Below are 22,576 nucleotides of genomic sequence, written 5' to 3'. Positions count from 1 at the left end.
AAACAAAACATCGCACACATTATCTTTGTTTTTGTATTAAGTCATACTTCTTATTAAGTCATACCTCATCATCTCCTTTATAAGGGGTAGATCCTTTTCCCCCAGCAATGCTGATTCCTAAGCCTCCAGTCTGCCTCAGGATGGTCAAGGTGTACTGTCAGTTGAAAAGGTAGAGTCATAACAAAGCTAATACCAGGTGACGTATATTCTAGACTCTTGATGAAACTATGGTGTGAAATAACTGCAAACAGCTGAGTAAAGTCTAATTTGTTGGGGACAAAACATGCAGCAAGAAAAGCTATAGGACACGGGAAATACCAAACAGGCACATTTTCAAGGAAAGACATACCCCCTTAAAATAATAAGAACAGCTACAATACTGGGACATGCAGCCAATACCAAATCAGTTGATCAAAATATCCACTGCACATTTTCCTCCAAATAATTTTCTGATGTCTTTATTGACCAAAAATGTATTAAATTAGTATTTTGAAATGTTGTGTGAGTTAGCATAAAATTATTCCATTATGTCAAAAGAGAAAAGCAAAGCAGTAGAGGCAATAAGCACATGTAATAGAGGCAGGATTAAACACTTGAACATAAGCAGTGCTTCTGAAATGTTGTACTATCAGCAGTTTGTTTAATTCTAAGAAGACCCAGTTTAGATCAACTGAGAGATCAGATTTATTATTATTATTATTATTTTTATGTGATTAATCTTATAATTATCCTGTTTCCACATGAGGTATTTTGCGTTAACCTATTAAATATACTAAATGAAAACAGATTAATAAACATTTCCAGCCCCACTAAACTTGCTTAAGTTGATGATTTTGTGGGCATGTTTTCCCCCTGGTAGAGCACATGTGAGTGAGGGAAAAGACTGGTGGAAAGAGTAGGTACAGACCTCTTCCTCCTCAATTCGAGCAGGTTCAATCAGCAGATTATTGACTTGATCAAATGACACCCCCTGTTAGGACAGGAACCAGCGAGAAGCATGCGGATTAGTCAGGCCACATTATGTGCTCTCATTCACAGCCCATCCTCTCTTTGGTAATAACATTCAACTGTCATAAGCACTGTCGTCTTAAAAGTGAAGGGACATATAGTTGGCCAATTCACTTCCAAGCAGAGGTGATTCACAGACACTCCCCAGCCACCAGCAGCACATAAAGGCAGAGATGGAAACGTGAGACTAGGAGCTGCGTTTAGTGCAAGAGAAAGTGCATAAAGAAGGCAAAGCTCCCGAGTCCCAGCCGACCCAACACCACAGAGGGCACTGTCCCCAACAACAACTACTTGGAATGATGACAATGAATCAATTTAACCAAGTATCAAATTACAGCTGGCTCCATGCAAGTTGGGTCTTGTTTTCCAGCTCTGCCAATATCTGATCTGGTGTGAGGTAATTCTCAAACGCACACATCCACAAGCGCTCGCACACACAAATGATTTGGTGAGATTTAAGTCGAATCAGTTTGAAATCATCAAACTTCATTGTGTCACAAGTAACTAATAGTAGCTAACATCAACGTACAATTTGGATTAGAAATTATCCCATTCATCCGTGATAATTGTTATTGCAGCAAAAGCATATATGTGGTGACATTTCTGTATGGATCTGATTAATTTAGTTTGTATCTGAAAGATGGCACTCTTAAACAAGGCATCTCCCAGGGTTTCTGACATACAAAAAAACAATTATAACTCTGCTATGCCATTAAAGCTACTGTAATTACAATTTTATGTTTGTGTCAAGGGTTTAAATTTAGCTATCCTGGGATTCCCTGATTAGAGTATAAAAGGTTATTTGTGTGGTAGTATAAGAAGTAATTTCATACTGTATCACTGTATAGAAAATAGATGTGTACATTAGTTTACTGTTGAGAAATAACAGCGAAAAGACTCCTATGTTGGCATATGTAACACGAATCCTGCCAAAAAGCTGGATGGCCCCTTTACCTTCACTTGACTGGAGTTGACCTGATTTCTACCATCTTCCTCATCTATTCTTTGATTATTTTGGGTGGTGCTGAAAGATTGCTCTTCCTCCTCCTCCTCCTCCTCCTCCTCCTCCTCCTGGTCATTGTCCACTGTCTGATTGGCAGAGTTGACCCCATCGGGACTGAAGCCCTGGAGCAGAGCAGCTACAGTCTCTGGTTTGGGCAGCTTGCTGATTTTGAAGTGCTTTTTGTAGTGTGGCGTGTCTTTTCTGATAAGACGTTGTTTCTCAGCTGGAAAAGGGGGCCGCTCATCTTCCTCGTCGCTTCCCACTTCCCCGTCCTCATCCTCGTCCTCCTCACCACCACGAATGATGGGTTCCTCTGCAAAGTGCACGGTTGGCTAGAAAAAATAAATACATTTCACAACAAGTTTAATTTTATCCTGAGAAGAGACCATAGTTTAGTATTTCATAACCCTATCTTGTAAATTAATATGGAGGTAAGTGCTAAAGCCCAATTTTGTGGCCTTTTGGAGTCTTGTCCAGATGGTGACATACTGAACTAATTGGACAGAACTGAAATGGAATCAAGTGCCCTTTTACATGTAATTAACAATCAAAATTTTTATTGAGATTATAATTATTGCTCATCATACAAAAATTATGTAAACAAAAATACAATTCTGGTCTGAATGTTAAGGATACTCCAAAGCCTGGCACACAGCTAATCCATAGTGGTCTTAAAACTAGATTAACAAAAGATCATAAGTCTATTCTATTAACTTTGGCCTGCACACATAGACTGTATAAAGAAGTGGACTAAGGAAGTGTGACGTCATCCATAGCGTTCGGCAACAGTCAAATGAAGCTCATGTGGCTTGCAGTTATAGGAGCGAATTTAGAGCAGAGTACTATATTAGTAATAGGAATTTATCTATGGACAAAATAACGTAATAAAAACACCAGGATCATGTAGATTGGGTTAATACAAACATTTTAAGACCAATTTTTCAATGTAAAGTCAATTGAAACCAGAATTGACAGAGCCAGAAGGGCCCCCATGCTCACTTCCTATTTGGAACGTGGTGTCTAGCGGGTTAGCTATGTCCATTTATATATAGAGTCAATGCATGCACATAAATAAATGTTTCAAATAATCATGATTTCAAATATTTTTCCATAACAGCGCATCCTTGAAATCATAAATTGCCTCAGCTTGAATGTAGGACTCCATTTGGACATTACCTCGATGTACTCCACCTCCATCTCGTCTAGCTCCTCCTCGTGATGGTGACCGTGTCCGTCCACCATGTCTCTGTGCGGGGCCGTGGGGACATCACTCCTGTCCTCGTGTGAGGCAGCAGACGCAGTACTGTTGGACACCTGTGACTCATGGCTCTGGTTGGATATGTCACTCAGACGTTTCTCCTAGAATCCACATATTTCATTAACGTAGGTATTAAAATAGTATAGTGTTTTTGTTATTCATATAAAGCATTTATTAAGCCTGTCACAATAACACATTTTGAAGCACAATATATCGCTACAGAGAAATACTGCGATAAATAATAAAATTAAATACATAAATTATGCCATTGACACAAATCAAGATAAATCAAGTAAATCAATTTTAAAATGTATAATATCATTAAAAGGCCTGCACAACAAATAAATAGCAGAAGGAACCAATCATTAGCCATAGAAGTTATTTATTCTACCCTCTATAGCTCAAATCTGACCTTTTTGGCAATAATCTCCTGACTATTGAAAAGAAATTGTATACACAATAAAAATATTTAGCTGAGATACTGTTCACGCTTTCACGTACTGAACTATAAGTCATAAAGTAATTATCATGACATTATAACAACTATATCTTAATTAGTCTTAACATAGCGTGAGCATAAAACATATACAGCTCATTCACTTTCAAATTCTGAAATACTGAAAGCATTGCATACATGCGAGTCTGTGTCGTCATCTTCTCCATCGGGTTTCGACGTGTAGGCTTCATGTCTTCTCTCTTCAATTACCTTCTTCATAACCTTCAGCTCACTGGGATGTGGCGTGGCTCTGCGCTGAAGGCCCTAAACAAAGCCAAACAAAGTAATGCAATTCGACTTGATGATACATGAAACAGTAAATCTTAATGCCCTTACTCTTCGCTCTGCGTCATCATCATCCTCTGCCTCTGCTTTGGTCTCCTCCTGGAACTGAATGACTGACACTCTGTTGAGGTTACTGTCTGTCCAGCTATCATCCACACTGTTCTGCAGCAGGTTCTCTGTTTAAGACACAGTGAAGTGTAACCATGAAAGAAATCCATATTCGATCAGATCCTATGGGCATGAACCAAGTCCTACCTAGGCTTGGAGAGGGCTGCTGTGGCAACAAGTAGCATGTCAACACTTTCTCTCCAGTTTTCTCATCGTCCTCTGTCTGGAACTTGAGCATCGGCTGTGACTGATTCTCTGCCAGCCACATGGCTTTGAGGTTGAGGTTTGTTAGAGCAAAAGGCAAGTTTTGTAATCTGCACACAAAAAAACAAAACTTGACTTAGCCAGAATAAAGACAAACAAATCTGTCATTTAAACTGAAATGAGTTAACTTTATGGGCTACTAAGTTTGTTATTGTTATATCTGTACCTGTTCCCAGCCACATCCAGGACATGCAGCTCAGTGGCATCTGCAAGCTCAGCAGGCAGTTTGGCCAGGCGGTTATCTCTGAGTGAGAGGACATTAAGGCTGGCACAGCCCCCTAGTTCTTTGGGAATACCACTTAGTCTGTTGCGGTCTACATTCAGGTTGGTCAGCTTCTTAAGCTTGCCCAGTGAGCGAGGAAGTGACTTTTAGAGAGCAAAGTACATAGAGTTAGTAAATCATGCCTTTTCACTATCCACAGCAGATGCTCAAATAAACATTATTTTAAACCTACTTGTAAGAGGTTTTCTGTCAGGACAAGTTCTGTGAGGTTTTCACACTCCCCTATACAGTCTGTTAGATGTGTCAGTCTGTTCTGGTCCACCTTCAAAATGGACAGTTGCTTCATGGAGCCTGGGAAATAAAGCAGCAAGGGAATGTTAGGGTGGAAATGTTCAGCCCTACCGGGTACCAACCATTTTGGAAATTATTAAGTAAATGTGATTCATTATTTGGTTTAACCATTTAGATTTCACAATCAAGAAGTTTAGAGAGCATAGTTTATCTTGCAATGAAATGGGCCTCTAAACTAACAAAAACATATTAGCTCCACGGAGACTCTGAAAGATCACTAAACTATTCAAATAGTGATCTGAGTCTGATTGTCTAATCAGCTCAGAGCCTGCCCCAAAAACAGAATGATCCGTCTCTTCTCAGTCCTAGGGACAAAATATGTACATGACAATTTACATAGTACATAATTCAGTACACTACTGTACAGATGAAGAAATGGAAACATGTTTTTGCTAACAAAGGAACTTCATAATACCTTAAAACATTGGCCCCTGTGATTTGCTAAACAAATAATCATATATCGGGAAAATCTTGCATCAAGTATGTCAGTACAGAGGACTATTATTGTTAGTGACTCTGACTTGCCACAAGGGGTCATTGTTGTCCTTGTTTTTAAAACTGACATGTTTAACTTGGGTGCTGCCTAACTATGTGTTAAACTTTTACCTAGTACACAAATAAGACAACGTTTGAACCCTAGTGTTATGTGTTACCTATGCTGTCCGGGACCACCTCCAGCAGGTTCTGTGTGAGCAGCAAGTCAGTGAGAGCAATAAGGCCGCTGAGCTCTGAGGGCAGCTCCTCCACATGGTTCTCAGACACATCCAAACACACCAGTCTCCTCAGGTTACCAAGCTCCTACACAGTACAGGGCACACATGTACAATTAAAGAGTGCATTAAAACAATGACACAAATGAAAAGGTTACAGGAGGACGGTACTCACTGGTGGTAATGCAGACAGCTGGTTTCGGTCTAGCCACAGCTCTCTCAGATTGGGCAGAGCACCAAGTGTGTCAGGCTAAACAGAAAAATAAACCACGTTGCATTTTTTGGCTTTTAATTGATGTTATACTTCAGTTACACTACATTTCAAAAGGACAGTCTTAATAAGAACATTGCAAACAGTATATGATTTACTTGCTTTACTGTTTTATTTGCAGTAAGATATTAAAAGAACATGCATGGCTTATAGAAACATCTTGTGACACAGAGAAAAGGTTTCCTCATGTCGTCAGCTGTTTGTTTAGCCTCCGCCCTTGTCAGATCAGGAGGTATTGTTTGGTCTCTTCCACTGAGAAGAGTGGGCGTTGCCCTGACACAAAACAGCACCGGTCTAGGTACAGTACACACTGCCTCAAGACTTAAACAAGTACAGTTTGGGCATGACAGGAATCTATGAGACCAACTTGCACCTTATAAATGGTACATTGGAATTACTGGTTTCAGACAAACTATGTTTCAGAAGAGTAAAAGTGTAGGGGCTGTTCATTTACCAATACTTCCAGCTGATTACTGCCAAGGTCCAGCTGTTCCAGTTTCACCAGGAAGGAAAGTGACCTGAATACACACATATATTTTTAAAACAGCGTACAAATAAGATTATAGCATACAAATGGATTTATATGTAAGAATACCATCACAAACAAGCGGCACTTACGTGGGAAGTGACTTGAGCAGGTTCTCCCTGAGTTCCAACGTTACCAGATTGGCCAGGCTAGAAAAACAAGAGAAAGAGAAGCTAAAACACGTGCCTGAAAACTGGATAGGAGTCGACAGTTGAGCATTGATCTAATGCAGTGGAGAACAGAGGGAGCAGGCTGGATTGTCAGATGGCCTGTCTGCTTGTCTGCAAGGCCTGGCATGGTAAGGGGCTCCTCCATCTGTGTTAACACAGCAGGTGCCAGGGGCTCAGGCACCCAGGGGACTCACAATTACTGTAAACCTCTTCAGTCTTTCAATACATCAAATGTAAAGAAGTCTTTTTATTTTATTTTATGCCAATATAATAGGAAACAATCACTCGGGAAAAATAATATAGAAAATATATATGTTATGTAGACATACTTTCCAATGTCGTTGGGCAATGTCTGCAAAGACACATCATTCAGAGATAAGTGAGCCAGTGTACGGAGTTGAGTGAAACCCTCTGGTAATCTGAAACAGAAAACAAACCCCATTTTTTAATAATTTTTGACACTCAAAGAATATAATGATATAATTTAATGATTGGGCGAAGAGAACCATATAATACATTTATTACCTTATGCAATAAATACAAACATTACTTTGAGAATAGACTTTTGGTGTTAAACAATGGTACACTGAATGTCTGTGAAAGGTCCAATTGTTTTGCAGTGTATAAGAACACAAACTGCTGTTAAATGTAACACAGTCACGCCCATGTTCTGGTCCAGTTACCTGGAGAGGGGGTTTCCACTGAAGTCTGCGATCTCCAGGGCTCTGCAGAACTTAATGCTCTCAGGGATCTCAGGAATGTCTGTGTCCCAACAGGAAAGAGGAAAGCAATTATAAACACACACACTTTATTTACATCCATTTAGGATTTACTCATTTACCATCTTATATTGCATATCTGTGTTTAAAACAAAGGTACCTGAGCAAATGCATCACATTGTTTTATGTAGAAGTAATGAAGATTAGTTATTCAGTAACAAGTAACAAGCCAACCTGACCTTTTTAAGCTGTAATAAAATATATTTCAATAGATAAATATTTAAGTTTCTTCAGCAACTATTTAGATGCCTTACTTTAGAATAGCCTCATGTAAGCACAGGTGGTGAATTCCCCCCGGAGCAGAGTGCATGGCATTTATCCTGCAGCAGCAGACAGAGGGGCCACTGCACACTGCTCTATAGTACTGCAGTGTGGGCTACAGGTGCGGCTCCTACAGCCTGGAACTATCACTGACTACCTCCATGAGAGCATTACAATATAAGCATGTGTGCTTTTAATGTGATTGGTGTGATTAGCAGTGCTTATTCTACTTAAAGATGAATGGACATACAGTAGTATTGTAGACAGAGGGGTAAGAGTGAGGGGAGTTTACCATTTCGGGAAATGTCCAGTTCCACCAGCTGCATGAAGTTGGCCACCTCTGGAGGAAGTCTCTGGATCTCATTGTCACTCAGTCCAAGCCTCCGGAGGTTTAGTAGTCTGAAGAAAGGCTGTGAGAAGAAAATAAAAATAGGATTAGTCCATATAATAATACAGCACAAGAGAATACATGTCCTGTGTTTTCACTATTGTTTTATTGAGCAGGATAGTGGGATCTTCAGAGATCCACTCTGAGCAGGCCCTCTACATACAGAAGCAGTGGAAGACTAATTGGATGAAACTATGGAGCCATTAGGCCCTCAATCAGCCCATAGAGAAGCGACCACAGAGGAGTCCCTGTCTGGAGTCAAGAGCCACTCCACACAGATGCTGACTCCACATTCACTGCAGAAAACAGGAGAAAAGTTGCATTCTAGGAGCACACACGTCCATATGCCAAGGCCTTCATTTAGATTCCATTTAGATTTAGAAGTCCATTCCTGATTTCATTTGAAGTACTTTTATACACTGAGCAGACCATCTCTCCTATAATCTTCCCATTATAATGTGTCCCATAATGCGGACCTGTTACATTCTTGTACATAAACACTGGGGGAAAACACTGATATTTATTGACATAACTTGTGTGTGACATAAGCAGTAGAAAAGTGTAAGCACAAAATGTCCACAGTCAAAACACTGGTCTGACAGACAGCTCCACCATTAGCCTGCTGCACAGAAGAATGCTACTGTTCCTCGGCGACAGACACTTCCTGCTCTTAACGGCTTGTGTTGGGATGGGGCAAGAACAAAAGAAGTGTACAGGGCGGGTTACCAAAGCACTGCTGGAACAGCTTGTCAATACTTCCATACCCAACATTTTGAACAATGAACAATGAATTTAAAAATTTGCATACAATTTTTTTTTTTTTCCAAAAGCAAATAAAATAAGTTAATCATCAAATGCACAGAGTTGGGAACATTTAGGATGCATATTAGCGTGTTTGGCATAAATGCAAGATTAATCACAATGAAACTGAAAATTTGAATGGACGCAATTAGTAAATTGCAAAGGCTGCAATTTTTCAAGTATCACAATTTCTTTCACAAACAAAATATACTGTCTTATACTGCATAAAAACCTGTAGCTTAGAACTGTGCATAGAGGTTATGAAATATGATTCTTCTATTAGTTTGTCAGTTCATATTTCAGTCTATTTATCAATTCTTATATGCATGAACTTTAAACAGAATCCTACTAGCAAAACCTAAAGCATAATATCTGGACACTTTAAAATTGTCCACCAAGGAAAATAAAATGGTAATCCATTTAAATTGAATTAATACTATTTAATCTATGTCTTTTTGTTCTGATTCTGAAAGAAAGATGCTCATTTTTCTAAGCCATTTTTGCACATTTGAAGACAGGGTGTGGAATGGGGAGTGGATAATTAAGAGGTCAATGGGACAATACTAAGGAACAGGTGACAGATATCAGGTGCCCCAAACAGGAAATAGGAGCTCATGGGTGATCACATGACCAGGACAAGCCCATATGGGAATCAGCCCCAAGGAGCGGAGGAACTGCGTTGGCACAACAGGTGACAGATGTGCTTTGCAACGCACACCCCATAGCAACTCGTGTGAGCAGCATTAATGCATTGTTTCATCCCATTAAATGGTCTGTGATGGTATAAAAGGGCAAAATAGTTATCCATGCTATAGCACAATAAAGATTTGATCAACATCATCAGCTACACAAAGGATATTGGACCAGAAATAAATATGTAAATCAATTCTTAAGAATGGACAATTAATTGTATTTGAATTGAGCTAATGATTCGGTCATGTCTAATAGTCAATGAACAGCTTGGGTCTTTCAAAATACCACTGTTTTTGAACGCAATATGGAATGTTTTTTGAATGCTTTTGAAAAGAAAAAATAAAACTTTTTTGTGGTGGGCTGGTGGCACTTCCGATTCATGTCACTGAAGAAATTGGGAAAAGTGCATCTTAAATAAGTTAGTTAATTTTTGTAAAATGTTTAGTTTTCATGTGCACCAAAAAGTCACACAGCTCTGATTTTCTGGGGGACTTTAAAGCAGCTTTATAGTCCATATAGAACTTATTTGCTGTAAAGATCGGCCTTATACAAAATAATGGGTGCGGTGCCCACAGCAACTTCCGGAATAAGGTGAATAAGTAAATTAAGAAGAAAATATGGCGAGATCAGGTATCGGTCCCATGATATCAGGTCAGCAGATATCCTGATTGGGCCTTTTATTTTATATTTACTGGTTGGTGTAGGCCTTGAACTTCTTATAATCTTTTAATTTTAATTTATACAAAGCTGTTCAGCATTTACTTGTAGGAAAAAAATACCGCTATGTAAAATAATTTGATCCATTTTGTCAACTGTTTTTTTGGGTCATTCTTGGTCCCTACACTTAAAACCTAAGTATCAGTATCGGAACTGTAAACGCTGGATTAATGCATCCCTAAAGTAAATGACTAGATAGCAAAGTGAAATGTGGATAAATATTGTCATTGGATAATTGCATAACTCAGCTGTCAAATTGGTAAAAACAACACATCAGCTGGTCTCTGTGAACCTCGGCCACATTGTTTTCTTAGCATTAGTGACCAGCGCACATGTCACTGTCTCTCCTCTTTACAACAGCATACTAGTGTGAGAATGGCAGCACTCCAGTGTAAACCAGGCGGCTGCATTTGCTTACAACCAGCTTTTAACAAGCACGGCGGCTGGGAGGGCTGTTTGCTTAAGGAAGGAGTAAAGCTGCTAATGGGGACTCGTGAGGCGGACTGCGAGCGGAGGAGAGATACACAAACCTGCAGAGTCAGCAGAGGGCTCTCAAGGCACTTCTGAGAAAATAGTGCAAAGGAATCACTGCTGACAGACGGGAAACGATAAGCTAACATGCTTACTGTAATACCTACAGTTTAGTGTTGTTACAAATCATCACATCAAATAAAGTAGTAAAATATTTGCACCACCAAGTAGAAAGGGCCATGTCACACCAGTTCCCCCCTTTGGCAGTAAGAGGAGAATTAATTTACCACTAGACTAAAGCCTCCCAGCTATGCACGCTTTAACTACTCTGAATTCCAGGGGCAAATACTTAAACTACCTCAGGACAGCACTATTCTTCAAAGAAAAGTGATGTAATAATATACAATAAAGTATTTCAAATCTTGTGTGTTTGATAAAAATGAACCACTCACATCCCAAAGTAATATGATACACATTATAGTTGGATAACATGGACTTTATTTGGCCTGGCTACATTAATAATACTGTATTGCCCATGTAGTCAGTCATACAACCTTATGGACAACTTGTCAGGAAGGGCATCCGGCTTAAAAATCAACCTCTGACGAAAAAGGAAACAGCCATTTATAAGAAAAGAAAAAATGTGGACACACCACCTTGATTTTACAAGGTGTCATTACAAGTCATGTTATAGAGTATGTCACATCTGTAATGTGTCAGTTAATGCCTCTGGGTTTGAAGAACAACTTTTAGAGAGCCAAGACAACCTGTGCTGTAGGTCTAACAGCCAGCACACGAGTACAAGTATAAGTTTACATTTGAGAGTGGAGCTATCTGTAGCAGGTACCTTTCGCCAAGTGTGTTTTTAAAAGAGTGTTTATATCCTTGGGAAAACTGTAAATTCACACTGGAATGCTAATGTTTGCGTGCCCCCCATGGTTCTAGCGAGACCAATTAAAAAGCAACTAAGGTTTACAAGGTCAGGCCTTCAGACGCTGTGGGCCAGAGATATACAGAGGCCGCACTGTTCCAGTCAAGTGACTCCGGTTAGCTTATGGATGCCCTCCAATCATGTCATCAAAGGATCGAAACAGCTAGCCTCTCCGCTTAGTCTCTCACATGGGCTGTTAGCGTGAGGGAGACTAACGCGTTGAGTTGCCAGAGTTACCAAAATTACAACTTGAATGTTAGCAATAAGCAACTCTCAAAGGCTACAATTATGGAGGTATAATGTATTTTCCAAACAACAAAATATCTCCATGGTGTCTTGTGTAAAACCTGCAAACACTGTAGTTTAGAACTCATGCATGTTCACATATGCACAATTCTGGTTTTATTACATGAGTTACTGTCAAGTCTTCTCTTGCAGAATAGAATCTTGATTTAAAACAACAAAAGTGCCGCACCAACAGGAACAGGTCCTGGCTTGCCCATTGCAGCTTTTAATCGATGTGCCAACTTAAATTACACACCACCCCCAAAAAAGTTCATTATACCCATAGCTTTCTCTCTCAGATACTTTCTCGTCTCTGGAAGTTCAATTAGTATTCACACATTCCCGAGCCTGCTAATCTTGTGCCAAATCTACCCCAGGGTCCCCACTCCAAATATCCCTTTCGCTCACAATAGACTGACTACACAGTGCCATAGGCCTCTCCAGGGATGAGGGGCTCAATAAGAGGGGAGGGGAGAGAACACGCCTTGGTGCCAGCCTGGACTCTATTTGCGTCCAGGAAATAAAGAAATAATGAAAGTGATTTGGTTGACTGAAGAACTTGACCGGTCACACCAGCAGACAGCCATGCTATTGTCTATGACCTCAATTAGACAAAATGATTTTCAATTCAAATCGTTTCATAATAGTAGTTGCAAAAGCTGGATAATAGGTATTGAATAACATTTTTATATTATTATTATTCTTTTTTTTTTTTTTACTTTTGTTGGTTTGTACAAATAAAACGATTGTATTAGGATTAATACAATAGGCTTTTCTTCTGGGCATTAGCATTAGCCCTTAGCTAAACAACATTCAATGGTGGCTAAAGTCTGGCTAATTTAACTAACTGTGGCAGCTCACATGAAAAAACATGACAAATCAAACATAGTAGATACAACGTTTTGGATTTTTGTGGAAAGCTACCGTGTCAACATCTGGTCACCGTTCTGAAAATTAACAGTCAATTTTCAAAGTTACAAATAACCGCTTTCTTTGCCCTCCTCCTCTCACTCCTCCTCGATGTCTTTAGGTTCCCTCCATTTCCTTTGGCAGTGGGACAAAGGCCAAGCGGGCAGCCCCACACTGAGCTGTCAATCCCAGGCAGTCCCCCTCCTCCCTGCTGCCCGACCTGGGGACTTCTCCTTTGTGATTCCCCCAAGAAGACAGAGCCAGAGCCCGGGCGCCAAATAGGAGGATGAGCCACACAATAGCAATGGACAACAAAAGACAGGAACGACTGGGATCAGAGCGCTCCCAAAAGAGAAGACACTCGGAGAGAAAGGGACCAGTGGCCAATTATTAATTAAGGATCAACAGGACAAAGGATTCCCACAGTGTTCAGGGAGGGACATGGACCGAATGAGGACATGGGCTGCAGCCATGTTTAACTGACCATTAAATCCTATTCAAGAACAATAGATATTACAGTTATCAATGATTAAGATATGAAATTACAAAAGGATTCATTTTAAAAAGTGTAATCTGAAACAAACAAGATGGCTGACTCAATAAAGTTTGATTAAGATTATAAGAAATTATTTTTTTTGTTTCTAATGGCAGCTGTAGTTTAAAAAAAAAAAAAAAAAAGATTTTTGGTAAATACTGTCAAAGAAATACTTTTTTTTTTTTTTTTTTTTTAGATCTAATTCCTTTTACTTTTGCCCAGGTACTGCTTAACTACTTACATGTAAGTTTAACAGTACTTCACTAGCGTTTCATAACACTGTTCAGGTACAAGACATTGTAATTATGTTGTTGTGGCTATTAAATTTAATGTGCAGAGCGGTAAACACAGTCATTCGTTTGTAGTGGGCTAAGAGGTACTAGTAGTGTGGGTGATGACGGGTGTCCTGCAGGCACACAGGCCACACAGAGCGCCTGACTGACAGACAGGGTAACTCCTGTCTGCTCCCACCTGCCACACACACACTTTGATCTGTGCACACTGCAAACAGCCCAGCGCCCGAGCAGCCAAGCGAAGCATTAGCAATCTTTAACTACAACAACCGCACAATTAGACAGAAGGAGCGGATTAAAGTGCACAAAAAAGGGTAGTGCAAGAGACAGAGCTAGTCTGGGGCAGGGAATGAAATAATGATAATTCAAAAGAAATTTATATCTTTCATACTTAAAGTTTTTATTTATTGGTGTTAAGTTCTGCAATTCATTAATAGCTGTGATAAAAATCCTATTTCAGGAAGCATTAGTGTTCACATGTACATGCAGCTGTATGAAACACAAGCTCGTGTTCTCACTCAGCTACAGTATGTTCAAAGATTAAAATGTGGTTAATAAACAACCATTGCAACAGTAGTTTTACCCAGCAGATCAAAGAGAAGCCCATGCAGTCTTTGGATGACTTCAGCATTTCAGGTCTGTACCAGGGCTAAGCTGTGGGTTTGTGTTTGTGGTGCTACAGATGAGGTGTAGGCTGCAGATGGCTCTAAGATTGAGAGCAGACAGGTGCACGTGGCACTGGGAGGTGAAGGCCCTTACAAATGCACACAGTATGTGACAGATGCTTAAGAGAGATTAGGCCATAGTACTTTTACATTTGTGTCAACTTCTATTTAAAACATACCGCTTATCATTTCAGAAATGACTCATGTTTTCTTAACAGGGTTGGTAAGGGACACGAATCCAATGTTTAATCAAGTGGATAAAACTGAACACACTTTACCCAGCTTTTTAAGTAAATTCACAATGCTTGTGTTGTTGTCCTAAAAGAGAGATGGCTTCTTATTGCTGTAAAGCCACTTCCTGTTGGCATTTTAAAAATAGACAGGAGTAATCCTGCCACAATGGTGGGCTAATCACTGCTTTGCTAACCAACACCAGCACTGATAGAAGAGCTGTTCTGTGCACAGTAAATGGTACAAGGCCATGTCATGTTTGAATATGTAAAATGTAGTCAAAGTAGCAGCCAGAGCCACAAACCCTGTGTGATTGACTTTACTATGCCACTTTCATTCTGTTTCTTGTACTTGACTACAGCAATCACAACATTTAAAATAGTATTACTACTAACAGCCAACATGTGGACAGGCTGGAAAAAGCGTGGGTATGGTACATATGAGTGTGCAGTACCAAAGATTGTGTAATTAGTGAATTCCAGACCCACTCTAAAAGAGAGGAATAAAAATGCAAACCTGAAAGCACCCTGACAGTGAGGAAACAGGCCTGCACACAGTTGCTGACAGTGTTTATCCAATAGAATAATGGAGCCGTGCTCACATCCAGACTGTGCAGTTTAGTAAATTCTCCAGTGATGCAGTCACACACAGGAACACGCCTCTCTGTCCCACAATGAGCCCAAAGCAAAGCATTTGTGTTTGGAGCGCATAGGACACTGGCTCTTTCCTGGTTCCGGTATGTGCTGCCCCACTGGCATAGCTCCATTTGTCCCACACTGAGGCCATCCTGCAGGGGACCAGCAAAACAACCACTGCTCTGGCATCACAGGCTCAAGACTATTCTGTACTGCACACACTGCAACTAGAGCTGGAGAGGAAAATACACAAATGACCAATGTACCTCTGCCAAAACAAACTATACTGAGCTTGTATTTGTTAAAAGATATACCCCTAACAAGCACCGACCCTGCCACCCGATTTCACTGTAATGAAAACATCTGAGTACACGAGGTAGTACATTCCACCAGATAAAGCAGTGCAGGTTGCAGTACAATTGAATCATTGTGTGTCCAGTCTGTGCCATCCTGCCCAAGATCATGTGACCAGCAGCATTTATCAGTCTCAGCTTTTAAACTATCTCAATTTCCTCTGTACATTTCTCAGAGACTTTTCTAAGCCAACACGGAAATATATGAGAGCACAATTGTTCGAAGGGTTTTCTACACAATAAGAATGTAAACTGAAACCTCCTACACCATTGAAAAGTGCTCAAAGGAAAAGCAGTAATAGTGTGGGTTTGAGCACAAAACATGTCAATCTTACATTACAGTGACTTAATTGCATAATACTTGATGCTCTGCTATACTGTTTTGTATACTTCATGAAGCTCCTCCATGTTTTAAAATTTATTTACCTTAGCCAGACTCAAATTTCAGACAATTTGAGATAATTATTTTGAGATACCTGGAGCTGGTGCGCAGCATCTGATGTCATCTTGTCTATAGACATTTGATTATAGAAAACATCAAATGCTTAAGTGGGACTAAACATGAATTTCACTTCAACTTCTTGCTACTAAAACTGTGCATGGTGTTTTAGTAACTGTCTACTGTCCTTTTTGGTAGGGTAAATTTGCAGCTTTATGTTCAAAACAGCCAAGAGATGTGTGCTACGTGACATCACACAAGACTTCCTTAATTAAAGCCCTCCCCTTTCCCCTCACTCTCCCCTTAGTCCTCCAGGTACTACTCAGTTAAGCTCTATTTGAAATGCGGTTGTGGATGAAGTTTTGGTGTTTAGTCCCACTTCAAGTCATTGGTTGTCTCAATATGCCATACGTTAAACTAACACAAGATCAGGACAAAGTCATCTCTGTGGAAAAACAACTGCCCCACTTTCTGTGTGTGGCTATTAAGTATCTTTGCTTCGCCGCTGTAGCATTTCCAGAGCCCAAGGACACAGTACGTCTTTGAAAACGCCCTCGCTCCTGCTCTGCGACCGCTTTAGTTTGGGCAGAGGCCAAGGCTGCTACATTGAGTGGATGTGAGCTAGATGGTGTCCAAGGCCCATTTCTCCACACACATTAGAGACAGAGTGTTTGTGGTGAGGGAAGCCCATAGATGTTCCTTGTCAACGCAGCAACCCCCCACATCCCCGGAGAACCACTGGCCCTGGGAGACATATCACCGTGGCGACCAGAGCATAAATGTAGGACTGCAATCCACCTAGTGACGCAGAGCTGACAACAGGAGAACATACATTTATCTGCTCACTGACCAAACAAAACGCACACTACATACGTTTCCTGCTCGTCTCCATGAGGATATTACTTTGCCAAGAATCTTTCACAATGTGGCCCTAAAAGTATCCACATCTGCTTGTGGAGACAAGCAGATGATCAGGACAAGTAACAGGTCAAATCTGAGGAGAGGTGACTCCACTGTAAAAATGCATAGTTTTTCAAGTCATAGTTCAGCAACATGTTTAATTGAATAAATGCAAAATGTATGTTTAATGCCATACTCTGGAAGACATGAAGACAACGCACCACAAAAAGTTACATAGTGCAACTTTGTATAATGCCTAATAAATGGTTTGATTTTTTTGTTACTTTATTTTTTTCCAAGGGCAGAGACAAGTAAAAACACGTAACTGATACTTTGCACCTGGTCATCAACTCATCAACCTTGGAGTGTGAAGCTAACTCAAAGCACTACTCTGTCAGAAAGTCTGTTACTCAAGTTAGACTTGAATCTGAGCTTTATTTTTTAACAAAATCTGACCAGAAAGAGCTGATTTAGTTGGAGCTACAACAGGTAAGATGATTTGTGCTATTAAATTGAATTAGTCTACAGTTTTTCATTTACTCAAGGTCACCTTTTTAACTGACAATCAAACACCTAAATAGGAACACGATGGATTGATCACAGGTTCTTGAAAATGTGTTGTCTGAATCCATTTTGCGTTTTTCTTGAGTTATCCAGATGATCTTAAAACTTTGTCTGTTTGCTAATGTGTGTATTATGACGTCATGGAAACAGCAGAACATTCTGCCAATAGAAATGCAGAACACCCTCAGCGTGACGTCACAGCAAAGCATCAATAGAAGGATTTTTTTTATTATTCGTTGTGTTACAAATGAACCTGATCTTGCAAGAAAATGGTGAAGATGAATGTAGTGTTGACATGTAGAATAGCTTAATCCGGTTTTGGTAATCCTTTGTGAAAACCCATTAATCTATGATGTCGTATCCAATTTCACGTCACTTCTTTAATGTCTAGATAAATATTAGGTTGGCGAGTTTAACATTTCAGACAGTGATTTATCTCTGACATAGGGTTTCACGACATAAAGGATACAGCAGTTCACGTGGCCGCACAAAGCCCACTAATAAGTCACAGAGACAGCCTAATAACAGCCTTCCCACCTGACTCCAGCAGGATCTAGTCCAGGAGCCACCACAACATGAACCCTAAGCCTGCAGGCCCTAATGGAGCGTGTGGAGCAGTTAATGCACCTTTCAACTCATCTCATGTGCACTTGTCTTTGACCTCAGCTGACTGGCTAATATCACAACCTCCAGCAAATATGCAAATGTACAATTCATAAATCAGACGTATACATTTTGAGTAGGGGTGGTTTGATGCAGATTGATAACCGCTATTTTTGTAATACTGATCCTAAACTTAAAATCAATGGTACAGACCAAATTTATGATCATTTTAAATTTCAATATAACTTTGCTTGCCACTTTAAAAATAATACAATCTATTTGTCTGGGATATAAATTCCTATCACTCTTTTAGTCTGGAGAAAAAGACAAATGTGATGCACTGGGAACAAACTGGAATGACATGGGAACACAGACCTGGGCAGTGCAAAGAAAATATCAGTGCTTAATATTGGCAACATTTTCAGACTGATAAGATACCATACCAAAAAACATCTATGAAAGAAGATTACCGTATTATCTGCACTATAGGGTGCTCTGGATTATAAGGCGCACTGTCATTGAATGGTCTATTTTCGAACTTTTTTCACATATAAACCGAACTGGACTATAAGGCGCATTAAATGAAACACAACAGTTAGATAAGTCAAACTTTATTTAACGCGTTCACAATAACTCTCAACTTTTTTCAATTGTAATGCGTAAAAAAAATACTGCCTGAGACGCTAAATTGTTAGCATATTCATAATAACTCATAATTGTTTAAACAGTTGGGCGATTACAGCGTCCAGCACACTCGTTACTGTTACCTGGCAGTTCAGTGATGATTCCGGTCTTCGTGAAAGCTCGTACCACAGTTGATACTGATCCTTTAGCCTAGGCATCCACGATTCACTGACAGATAGTGGCGTAAGTCGCTTGGTGCCATCTCCCTGTCTTGGTGAATGTGTGTTCGCCTTCTCTCATCCACTGCTCACACGCACCTCGCAGTTTAACTTTATAACAGCCTTGAGTTTAAAGTGGGCGTTGTGAGTGTGTCTCTTGACAGGTGGCATTTTGATATTAAAAGGAATCACAGTATGTATTACTCCATGATGCTCCTGACTACGGTAGCCGTAATGCTGCAAGTGGTGCAGCTTTGTAGTTTACTAAAGTCATACTAAGACACCTGAATAAATTCATTCAAGATTCATATATAAGGCGTTCTGGATTATAAGGCACGCAGTCGTTTTTTGATTAAATTAAAGGCTTTTAAGTGTGCCCTGTAGTGCAGAAAATACGGTATTTGACCTTTATGTATTTATGTTTTGCTGGTTAAAAAATATAATTAACAGAGGCAATCCTTGTGGTTTCAAATTGAGGTGTAGGAATTCTATGGTGAAATTTGCTGTCAGAGCAATCTATTGTTCTGTTATATGGTTTATTAGTACAAGTACAAAAATGTAAGCTTCAATTCCAGTTTTATTTAGTTTACTTGGTAGGAACATGACAAGACCATTTAATGCCAATTCTCACTGTCATTTCATAGTAATTTCACAACTGAACTCTTTGATATTACTTTACAGTCCAGTCCCACATGATCTCATGCTTAATTAAAACTGTGGAGCTTTGGGAGAATGATTGGTATTTAACAGACACTCCTTGGCGGCCTGTCTGGAGAGAGCATATATCTACAGAAGTGCTGCCTCAGTGCTGTGTGGTCGTGTGTAGGGCTTGGGGTTGAGTTCAAGTATACAGCAGACAGGGGGAGCGCTGTGCATTTGGAGGGAAGGGCAAACTCCAGGAGATTCCACACATACCTGCATTTCCTCATGTGTCACACGCTCCGGCACATGCGAGCTCGGGCGTAGTGACTTCATTAGCAGCCAGTATGACTTGTCTAGGTGGAAATTCTAGGCATTTCACAAAGGGTTTAATGTATCACAATCAAAACAAACATGACTTTGAATGGTTCAACTAGCAAACTGCAAAGACTGCAAGACGCATTAAGAAACAGTTCAATCAATTACAGTTCCCATGGAGCCAAGCAGGTGATACTACCAAGTCAAGTACAGGTCACATCTGTGGAGTTACAACCCTGGCTCTCACAGTAAGAATACATGTTTTCCCAAGTATTTCATAACAATAAAAACTCACAATTGCATAACTGCAGTCAGTATAATGCCATTCTGTGGGACCTTCCGGGCATTGCAATAACAAAATATCTGGTCTTAGAATATAAGCTGCTAACCCTCTAGTTGAAATCTCTGCAAACATATTCTGAAATACATGCAATTCTTGTATTAGTTTAGTAGTTCTTATTTCAGTCTTCTATCAGATGTTAGTCCTTCTGGACATTTTTTAAAACAAGAACTTGGAATAAAAACACAATGCTTGTTGGATTTCCTGTGGGACAATCAGTCACAGAGAGTTGACACAAAAGAAGGCATTGTAAACAGCAGCAGCTTCAACTTAAAATATCTGACCTTTTGATAAACAATGCTGCAGTAATTAACACTTGCTCATTGAGTGGTCAGGATCTGCTCTTGTGTTGTGACATGGGCATTTCAACACATTATGAGCACAGGGAAAGGCTCCAGAAATGACAACATATTTGGCATGCATTGTGGAGATAGATCGCAGGACACATAACACTAGTAGTAGTGGTGAGGGGACATTGCTTTAGTAGTAGCAGTAGTGGCGTTAGTAGTTGAATGCTCGCCCACTGACACCAAGACTTGTGGTTTAATTCCCACGCCTATCAATACGTCAAGACAAACAAAGTTTAACCTTTCAACATACAATTTCCCATCAAAATTATGTAGGAGGGACAACAGTCAACAACAGAGGGCCGTTAAACCTTGAAGCGGAGTTAGACTCAGTACAGCACTTACTTTACTTGGTCTAATTTGGTAATGTAACCAAACAGTACAATGATATCTTTCATAGATGGTTATATGAATATGTATTCTGCCGCTCCTGCTACTACTACACATAAGTACAATATTCTTTACATTTTTCAAGACTAATGACTATTTTCCTGTAAAACAAAAAGCAGTTGACCTCACAAGACAGTATTGTTTTGGCACACTTTGATGAGTTACAACTTCCTACAATCTGGACACTCCCATGGAAATTAATCAACAAGATACACAACATCCACAAATTAGTCCTAAATCAGGCAAACTAAACACATCAAACAAAATACTAGACACACAACCCAACACCCAACACAAAAGCAGCGATTTCAGAATGAGCACTTCATTAGATGGATGTGCGGAGTATAGGTGATAGCAGCACCATTAAATCCCTGGTACAGGGTGCACAAGCTGAATGAGAGCTCAGGTTTCTTAGGCACAGACTGGAGCTGGTGATGGCTGTGTGGGGCCGGCAGATAAAGGGCAGCACTTGTTTGTGGTTGGGTTTAATGCCATCCTGGATGACCTATGCGCCCACAGGGGCATCAGCACCACGCAGCTTAGCCTCAAAAGGACTAAAGTGTGACTGTGAGGGATACAGTAGGATCAGAAGATGTACCCTGGACAGAACAAACTAAATATAGTTAAAAAAATTTTTTAAACTCTTTAGACATTATTATGAACTTGCCAGGTTAAAAATAACAATTAATAATAACAACTGGCTTGGGATCAAGAATAAACACTTCTTTAATACTTTATAAAGATGAGTCTGCTCTGGTGGATTAGCCGATCAAGGACAAGCATGGTCCATTTGGTATCAAAACAAATACATCTGTTTACAAAGAAAACAGAAAGAAAAAAATATCACAGGGAAGAGGAGATTGAAAACATTGTGGATTTCTGTGGAATCAAACACTGTTAATCTGGGGTGAGAGAAATCTAAATTTTTATGAAAATAATGGATGACCAATGAGTTCATGTGTCAGTGAAATAAACAAATCCGGATTGACTGGTGACCAGACTGATATCTCTCAGTTCAGAAAACTGGACTTGCCACACAATAAAATAATATCAATATTATAATTTCAAGCAATGCAAGCAATAACTGCTAAAGTGGAGATTGCTCCTAAATGCTAGACTGAAATTCTAACTCCCAACTGAATTTTCAACTGTACATTTCTGTTAGCTTTGGACACTAAGATGCAAAGGTTATGAATGCCATGAAAGGCCAGTTTACTCAAGCAGAGCAAACATATGGTTGAAGATGACCCCGTAGCTCACTGCTGAGACCCAAAGCAAAACAGCTACTACTGACTGATCTGCTTGGTTCCCAGGGCACGTGCTGATGCTGTTGTCCTTTCATTTTCTGCTTCAAAGTTTCAAAAGTCACAGCCTCACCTTGCCAAAATGCTTACATGCTTTCCACCCTTTGGCTCAAAATCTCAGGCATACATTTGAGCAGGAGAGATGGGCTAACCTTGACCAGTTGACAGTGCGCAATGCAGTGTACATAAGGCAAAGAGAGCCACTGTCCACGACACAGGAGCACAGCTGCTGCCACTAACACACTCATACATTATTCACCAAAGCCTCGC

At 40.0% G+C, this 22,576-nt stretch overlaps 1 protein-coding gene across 5 annotated transcripts in view; it reads right to left on the bottom strand.

The window, feature by feature from the left end:
* scrib (scribble planar cell polarity protein) overlaps positions 1-22,576 on the bottom strand; it is a 46,749-nt gene that overhangs the window by 18,278 nt on the left and 5,895 nt on the right. For 4 of the 5 annotated variants that reach the window (XM_055150766.1, XM_055150764.1, XM_055150765.1 and 1 more), the window contains exons 2-17: positions 8,006-8,123; positions 7,357-7,435; positions 7,003-7,092; positions 6,596-6,652; positions 6,432-6,495; positions 5,882-5,956; positions 5,650-5,794; positions 4,878-4,996; positions 4,589-4,788; positions 4,306-4,472; positions 4,102-4,226; positions 3,904-4,029; positions 3,188-3,370; positions 1,963-2,343; positions 908-970; positions 65-154 (exon numbers count right to left, since the gene is read on the bottom strand). In XM_055150766.1, the coding sequence (XP_055006741.1) occupies positions 65-154; positions 908-970; positions 1,963-2,343; positions 3,188-3,370; positions 3,904-4,029; positions 4,102-4,226; positions 4,306-4,472; positions 4,589-4,788; positions 4,878-4,996; positions 5,650-5,794; positions 5,882-5,956; positions 6,432-6,495; positions 6,596-6,652; positions 7,003-7,092; positions 7,357-7,435; positions 8,006-8,123 (2,082 nt within the window). The remainder of the gene's footprint in view (positions 1-64; positions 155-907; positions 971-1,962; positions 2,344-3,187; positions 3,371-3,903; positions 4,030-4,101; positions 4,227-4,305; positions 4,473-4,588; positions 4,789-4,877; positions 4,997-5,649; positions 5,795-5,881; positions 5,957-6,431; positions 6,496-6,595; positions 6,653-7,002; positions 7,093-7,356; positions 7,436-8,005; positions 8,124-22,576) is intronic. The other variant, XM_020935731.2, reaches the window with a different exon arrangement.

This window comes from Boleophthalmus pectinirostris, unplaced genomic scaffold (genome assembly GCF_026225935.1).
Source record: "Boleophthalmus pectinirostris isolate CB_2022bp ecotype Guang Dong unplaced genomic scaffold, ASM2622593v1 HiC_scaffold_15, whole genome shotgun sequence".
Taxonomy (NCBI): Eukaryota; Metazoa; Chordata; class Actinopteri; order Gobiiformes; family Gobiidae; genus Boleophthalmus; species Boleophthalmus pectinirostris.
This window is presented reverse-complemented; position numbering and strand designations above follow the sequence as displayed.